Source organism: Sprattus sprattus (genome assembly GCF_963457725.1).
Source record: "Sprattus sprattus genome assembly, chromosome: 16".
Lineage (NCBI taxonomy): Eukaryota > Metazoa > Chordata > Actinopteri > Clupeiformes > Clupeidae > Sprattus > Sprattus sprattus.
The window spans coordinates 2,514,496-2,522,544 of record NC_137914.1 but is presented as its reverse complement, the minus strand read 5'-3'; the positions used below and the strand labels follow the sequence as shown (position 1 = coordinate 2,522,544).

The window sequence follows — 8,049 nt, the reverse complement described above, 5'->3', positions numbered from 1 at the left end:
CAGAGAGAACGAGAGAGAGAGAGAGAAAAAAGAGAGAGAGGTAAATGCAGGTGGTCCAATGCAGCATCCAAGGTTTCTTCAGTTACACACACATACACCATGTCTACCTGGCATTGAAGAATCCCTGTGTGTACTGCATTTGAACTCTTCTCCTAAGTACATCTGCACATGACAGAAATCTCCTCACTTCTTGTAGAAATAGTATACCCCTTGAAGGTACTGCATGTCCGTGTATATCTTCCTGGAGTAATGTAATTGCATTAATCCTCATGACAACGCTTTAATGTGCGGTCTGGGCTGTCCAGGGGGAGACCCAAGTTAAATTAAAGTAATTATGTCTTCTGCTAATGGGCAAAAAATGGATAGTACAGCAATGCTTAACGCAACTTACATTTTCAAAGAGGTTGAACACACTGGGTAACTGGACAGAATTGAGTGTTGCACTGCAGATGCCATCGGTCCTAACGTCAACAAGCACTCCCCTCTGTCTTTCTCCTTCTGTCTTTCTGTTCTCTCTCTCCCTCCCTCCCTCCCTCCCTCCCTCCCTTCCTCTCTCGCTCTCTCTCTCTCTCTCTCTCTCAGACGCAACCATTTGGACAGCTGAACAGACTTCCGCATCATAATATGTTTATATTATACTATATGCCAATATGTTTTATCCTTGTGCATGTATACAGATATTCGCTTGCCTAGGATTCGGTCTTCTCCTCTCCTCCCTTCTCTTCTGCCCCTTCCCCCTTTCTTTTGCCATCTTTCCTCTCGTCTAGCCCCAAGCAGATGGTTCCCCCCTTCGAGCTGAGGATTCTTCCTGTTAAGAGGGAATGTTTCCTTGCCCCTAGGGGCTTCGGGGCTCTCTATGTGCAGTTTCAACTGTTATTGGCGCTATACCAATAAAACTGAATTACAGAAGGACAATTAAGGCATCCCTCTGAGGCATCCCCATTAATGTGGGGCTACTGTGGCTCTATAGAGTATAGAAATGCACCCGCTAGTCTTTGATTCTCTCTCTCTCTCCATTAATGTGGGGCTACCGTGGCTCTATAGAGTATAGAAATGCACCCGCTAGTATTTGATTCTCTCTCTCTCTATCCTCTATCTGGGAATGTCAAGTTATCCTCCTCTCTCTGGTAATGTAAATGTATCATCCTCTATCTGGTAATGTAAAGTTAACCTCCTCTCTCTGGGAATGTACATGTATCATCCTCTCTCTCTGGTAATGTAAAGTTAACCTCCTCTCTCTAGGAATGTAAATATATCATCCTATATTTCTCTCTGGTAATGTAAATGTATCCTGTCTCTGGTAATGTAAAGTTATCCTCCTATATTTCTCTCTGGTAATGTAAACGTATCCTGTCTCTGGTAATGTAAAGTTATCATCCTCTCTCTGGTAATGTAAAGTTATCCTATTTTTCTCTCTTGCATTATAAACTCACCCTCCTCTCTCTCTGTCCCTCTGTAGTGCGGTGATTCTGGACGGTAAGATCTACACCACAGGCGGCATCGTGAGCAGTGAGGGCCCGGTCCTGGGCAGCATGGAGGTGTTCGACCCGAGCTCCAACGCCTGGACGCTGCTCCAGAACCTCCCCTGCCCCCTCTTCAGGCACGGCTGCGTGGTCATCAAGAAGTACATCCAGAGCGGCTGACCTCTCCCACACACACACACACACACACACACACACACACACAAACACAAACACAGAGACACAGACACACACACACACACACACACACAGTACCAGTCAAAAGTTTGGACACACCTTTCATTTTTTGGAGAAGTGTTTTCTTCACTTTTATTTTTTTCTACATTGTAGATTAATACTGAAGACATTTAAACTACGAAAGGACACATATGGAATGATGTACAAAACTAAAAAAGTGTTATCTACCATGTAGAAAATAAGTAAAGTAAAGAAAAAAAACTTCTCAAAAAATGAGGTGTGTCCAAACTTTTGACTGGTACTGTACATACACACACACACACACACACACACACATACACACACACACAACATTCAAACACACACCAGGAGGCAGCAGACTGTGGTGGATTCAGCCTGGAAATGGACCAACCACGCTTGAGCCAGAGCCGTAACAGAGATGACCTATGACCTCGCCACAGCTGAGCCACAAACCACTGCTCAGCTTGGCAGGAAGTGACATCAGAGACCTACCATAGTCCTTCTGGCACTCCTGTTGTGTGTGACAGGAAATGAAATCATAGACCTGGTCGGGTCTCAAAACTCTGCTCATGCATTTACCAATAAGTGGTCTCACAGCCCCCCTACCGCCACGCAGGAAGTGACATCAGCCAGCCCCGGCCTTACCAGTCATCTTTTCCTCCTGAGAAGAACCATCACCACCCTCTCTTCGAGGCCATCCTCGTCATCTTGACATGGCGTGTCTTTGCATCTTTGCTCTGTTCCCTCTTCGACTCTTCTGGATTGGCACACCACAGGAGTCCTTATAACTGTGTGTGTGTGTGTGTGTGTGTGTGTGTGTGATCATTTGAGTGCCCCAACTGCAGAGGCTGTCTTAAAAAAAGTAGGACTTCACGTCAAAGGACTCGTTGAGAAGGGAGTCGTAACGTTCGCTGTATCTGATGGGCCTCAAGTGAGTGTGGGTGTGTGTGTGTGTGTGTGTGTGTGTGTGTGCACATGGCAAGGGAATGCTAGCCTGGGGAACACAGGGTTGAGACATTTCTTTAAAACATATCAGGAACTGAACTCTCTTTACTGTGACCTTTTCTAAAACGTACTTACTCCTGAATCTGAAGCACAAGTGACCATTGGCTGGAGGAGGAGAGTCTTCACTCCAGGGCTTTGTCTGTCTGTCTGTCTGTCCTAACGGTCTCTCTGCCAGATCTGTCTGTCTGTCTGTCTGTCTGTCTGTCTGTCTGCCCGATCTGTCTGTCTGTCTGTCTGTCTGTCCTAGCGGTCTGTCTGCCAGATCTGTCTGTCTGTCTGTCTGCCAAATCTCCCTCTGTCTGTCTGTCTGTCTGTCTGCCAGATCTCCGTCTGTCTGTCTGCCAGATCTGTCTATCTCTCTTCCTTTCACATTTTGGCTGCCTGTCTGCAGGATCTGTCTTTTATTGTTCTGACTGCTGTGTCTCCAGTATGATTTTGATCCGTCTCTCTGTTAGTCTACATCTCCGTCTCTCTGTTAGTCTTACATCTCTGTCCGTTTGCTTAGATCCGTTTCTCCATCTCCGTTTCAATCAACGTGTCTCCATTTTTGATCTGCCTTTCTGTTTGACACCTCTCTCTCTTCCTTATATATCTCTTTCCATCTACAGTCTTTTGAGCCCCTCTCCCCATCAAATGTGCAATGTATTTTGCTCTGTATGTGTGTGTGTGTGTGTGTGTTCCATCCCTACCCTACAACAACATTGGGGAGGAGCTGGACCTGATGGGGGTGATGGGAGCAGGGCCTCTGGAGTGGCGGATGCCTAGACGACGAGCCATACTGTATATTATGTGAAGGAAATCTGTATATTTTAAATGCCAGAGGGTTATTCTGTATAAACGTTTTTAGACATTGAATAGGGGATGATGATGAACTGTCTGTAAATCTGTACCCCAAAAATTGACATATGCTGTTAAGGCCCAAACAGTAAATACATACTCTCGATTCTACAAAAAAAAAAAGCCTTTGTTTTTTTTCTCTGTTATTACCTCCGCCAAGGATGTTATGTTTTCGCCCCTGTATGTTTGTTTGTCTGTTTGTCAGCAGGATTACGCAGAAACGCATGGACCGATTTCCATCAAACTTTGTGGGGAGATTGGGTAATATAATGGCAATAATTGATTAGATTTTCAGATGTCAAGGTCAAAGGTCAAGGTCACAAGGCGGAGGTTTGCATTCTCTTCTGAATGCTCCCATTCTTGTCTTTTGTATTGTTTGCATGTAGATCGTGTCTAAAAAAAATTCAACAAAAAATAACAAGCACATTTGTATTAAACCGAGCTAGACAAAGTTGAGATGGAAATCCAACTACACAGGAAGGCTGAATCTGTGTAAGTATCTATTTTAAGATCCTAACCCACATAAGCCTTCACGATACACCCCTCAGGAACGAGCCGACTGAATTCTGTCACACTTGCAGAGTGATGGTGCCCCTGGGAGTAGTCCTCAGGACATTACTGGGTTGGGGGCCGACTGGAGAAAAAGGGTTGATTTAGCAAAAAGTGTCGAACACAGATGATGGATAAGCCTCAGGTTTGAATGGTAATCACGGGACGGATTTCACAGCACAAACAAAAGGACTATAACATATGCTATGTGTAGAGTAAACAGAGCTATGTAGTATAGAACTCTGTGCGAAGGCATATTGAAAGCTTACAGAAGGGCCCATACACACAAATGAATTCCAGACAGCAAAATCTGAATGAAGTACAAAAAAAACAGAAACGTAAAGAAAAGAAAGACTGAAAAACAGTTGTTAACGGTTTAGCTTGCTCTACTGGAGTGGCTTCATAGGAATGTTGCACCAGGTATACCATCAACTATCACAGCTGCGATAAACTAACAAAGGCCGCGATACACGGACACAGCCGCGATAAACTAACACAGCTGCGATAAATTGACACAATTGCAATAACTAACACAGCTGGGTAAACGAATACACCTACGATGAACTAAAACAGCAGCGATAAATGGATACAACTGCGATAAACGGATACAACTGCGATAAACGGATACAATTGCGATAAACGGATACAACTGCGATAAACGGATACAACTGCGATAAACGGATACAATTGCGATAAACGGATACAACTTCGATAAACTGGGTCAAGGAAGCATCTGTTTGGTTTCTATTAGAAAACCAAACAGATTCTAAAAACAATCCAAAAATCTGTCTACTGTAATGTCGAATGAAAAGTCCAAAATCATGTTTACAAACCCAAATGCATTTTATTGATTCACAGGCCAGGTGTTTAGTGCAAAATAAAAAAAACATGAGGTCATATAAAACAAAGTGAAAGTGGAAAGCGCTTTAACGTAGACAACAATTTTGCACCCTTATTTCAAGTATGTCACAGCAGTTTTTAAATTTCAGAAAAATTACAGTAAAATGTTTGCAATTCACCCCATAGAACCCCACAAGAGTAATGCTTGGAGAAAAAAGAAAATTCGTTTTTAAATTTAAAAAAAGTTAGCTTTAGCGAAATGAAAGGGGACAAATAACAAAAACAAATCATATTAATAATAATAATAATACAAATATCTGGCAAATTCTAGCCAACAACAACAGAAAAAAAAATCGATCCCCCACAAAACTGTAATCTCAAAGAAAACATCATCTACTTATAGGATGTTATTAATCAATCAAAAGGAGGAAAGAAAGAAAACATGGAAAAGCGCACAAAGGAAAGGAAAAAGCAAACAAACAAACATTCTGTCTCCTGGACTACGCGCCTGTGCAGACCCCTCTGTTCCAACAATTGGCATTTTGTTTATCTGGGTCATCACCATGGGAAACCGACTACAGGGCGAGTTGCAGACAGGTACGTTTCCACGGCTTTGTTTCGATCTGGGCCTGATCTGGGCCCAATGCGGCTCACCTCCGCAGAAGATTCACTTTTTAAGAAGCAGACGATGGAGACCAATGAAGATCAGGTCTGGCTGAGGTCTGGCTGAGGTCTGGCTGTGGTCTGGCCTAGATTCCCCTATGGGGTATTTGGACAGCTGAGACTCAAATGCAACTAAGCTCAACCTTGCTAGGAAGAAAACCGGAGCATTCGGACCCATCCAACGACAGAATTTATGATGTGATATCAACAGTTAATGAGACAGTGCGTGTGTGTGTTGGCCTCAAGACTGGAGACATACAACACAATCCTAACATGTACTACACTGTCAAGAATGAGCCGTAATGTCACTGCAATGTTGCCAAACATAGCGGTTAGTATGTATGCATGTTTGTATGCATGTGTGGGTTTAGGTCTGTTAAGTGAGGCTTGTGTGTTTTTGTGTGTTTGTGTGTGTGTGTGTGTAAATGACAGAGGAGAAAGTTATAATCACAATAGTAAACAAAGCACTTCACGAACACAGGGTCTATTCTGGGAGGACGTGCTATGCATACGTGTGTGTATGTGTGTGTGTGTGTGTCACTATCAAACTCCAAATCACATTAGCTTGATACTCAGCTTCGTCCTGTCCAGCAGTCTGTTACCGAAATGCAAACAAAGAAAAAAAAAAAAACAGAAGAGAAATGATATCGTCGTCAAAATTACAACGGAATAAATACATCATTCCAAGATGGCCGCCGACTGCCAGCGAGATTCAGGCCGACAGTCCTCGGTCACCAGTTTCTGCAGCAGACACCTGAGACCATGTAAACCTCTAATCATCCCGCCCAGCAAATAAACAAACAAACAAACAAACAAACAATAAACACCTGCTACACCAATGTGCTAACCCACCCTTCAGCACAAAGTTCCAACCTTTTCAAAGTTTTTTTTTGTTCCCCCCCCCCCCCCCCCCCAATAAGTTGCCTCAAAAAAAGTAGAAAAACTGTTAAAAGTATATTAGACTGTAAAACACTGCGTATACTCGCTCTGTTAATAAATACCATAGAAGAAGAGAGAGATGAGAGATGCTGGGATGACCTTTAAGTCTTCGTGTGTGTGTGTGTGTGTGTGTGTGTGTTAGAGAAACAAAAGGTAGTATCTAACGCTTCACCAAAAGAGAGGGATGTGCGTAACTATAAACATGTATTTTCTTTTAAAGGTGATGTTCTATCATTTCTGGCTCATATGTGTATACAAAAACGACAACATCATCATCAACAGCATCATCATCATCATCAACAACAACAACAATAGAGGGATTCGCTCATCTGTACAGCTGCTTTAGAACTACTGTGGAGTTTGTGAGTGTAGGTCTATGACAATGTGTTTGTGTGTGTGAATATGTGTGTGTCAGATTTCTGGTGTATGTGTGAATGTTGGACTTATATGTGTGTGTGTGTGTGAAGGTGTGTGAGTTTCGGATTTCTGTTGTATATGTGTGTACGTGTGTCTAAAACCTCTAACAGACGCAAACTGTTTAAACTCTACTCGCTATGGTCAACCCAGATGAGGTAAGATGAGGTAGCCATGTGTTCGCTCGCTCGCCTCGCTCTCTCTCTCTTTTTTCTCTTTCTCTCTCTCTCTCTCTCTCTCTCTCTATCCTTTCCTCTGCATGTATTAATGTAAAGCCATCTGGTGTATCGTCATAGAAACCTCTGCTGTTGCATGTCTGTACTGTTCTCCCCTGAAAAGATGTTGCACAGACTCGGCAGAGCTGCAGGGGGCGCTCAAGAGACACCGACTGTCAAATTGCCCAGCGAGAAGGAGGAGGAGCCTAAGCGAGAAGGAGGAGCCTAAGCATTTGTAGAGTCTCAACAGACTTCAAGACTTGTGGGGAAGACAAATGAGACAGACAGACAGATAAAGACAGACACGTAAAGAAGGAAATCAAAGACAAAAAAACTAAAAATGATGGTTGCTGTTACCAGCCAACAGAAAGTAATGCTTCTCTCAATACCTGATGCAGTAATACACACTGTAGAAGTAGCCTTGTGTATCATGATCACCATTGAGAGAGTGTGTGTGTGTGTGTGTGTGTGTGTGTGTGTGTGTGTGTGTGTGTGTGTGTGTGTGTGTGTGTGTGTGTTTGTGTGTGTGAAGACCACTAGCTTGATCATGAGCACCGAATAATCTGGACTTCTCTAAATTCCCAGGAGTCTAAACACTCAGCTAGAGCAGGGTCTGTACAGGAAACCCAACACACACTTTAGCACCGCCTGCACAGGCTTGGCAGCTCTCGGTCGGGGAGAGGATGTGTGTGTGTGTGTGTTTGTGTGTGTGTGTGTGTTCATGGAGGTGGCAAGATGCCCAACATGATACATACATAACTCATGGCAGTTGTGTGTGTGTGTGTGTGTGTGTGTGTGTCTGTGTTTGTGTCTATGTGTGTGTGTGTGTGAGTGAGGTGAGCTGGTTTGACTGCATTCTCACTCTGCCAGTGTGTGTGTGTGGGTGTATGAGAGAGAGTATCTGCATG

General features: G+C 43.5%; 1 protein-coding gene across 1 annotated transcript in view; it reads left to right on the top strand.

Moving 5' to 3' along the window:
• Positions 1–1,643, top strand: part of klhl29 (kelch like family member 29) — a gene marked incomplete at both ends in the record, with an annotated part of 80,502 nt that extends 78,859 nt beyond the window's left edge. The window contains one exon of the mRNA XM_080854467.1: positions 1,460–1,643. Coding sequence (XP_080710593.1) covers positions 1,460–1,643 — 184 coding nt within the window. The remainder of the gene's footprint in view (positions 1–1,459) is intronic.
• Positions 1,644–8,049: the final 6,406 nt, after the last annotated feature.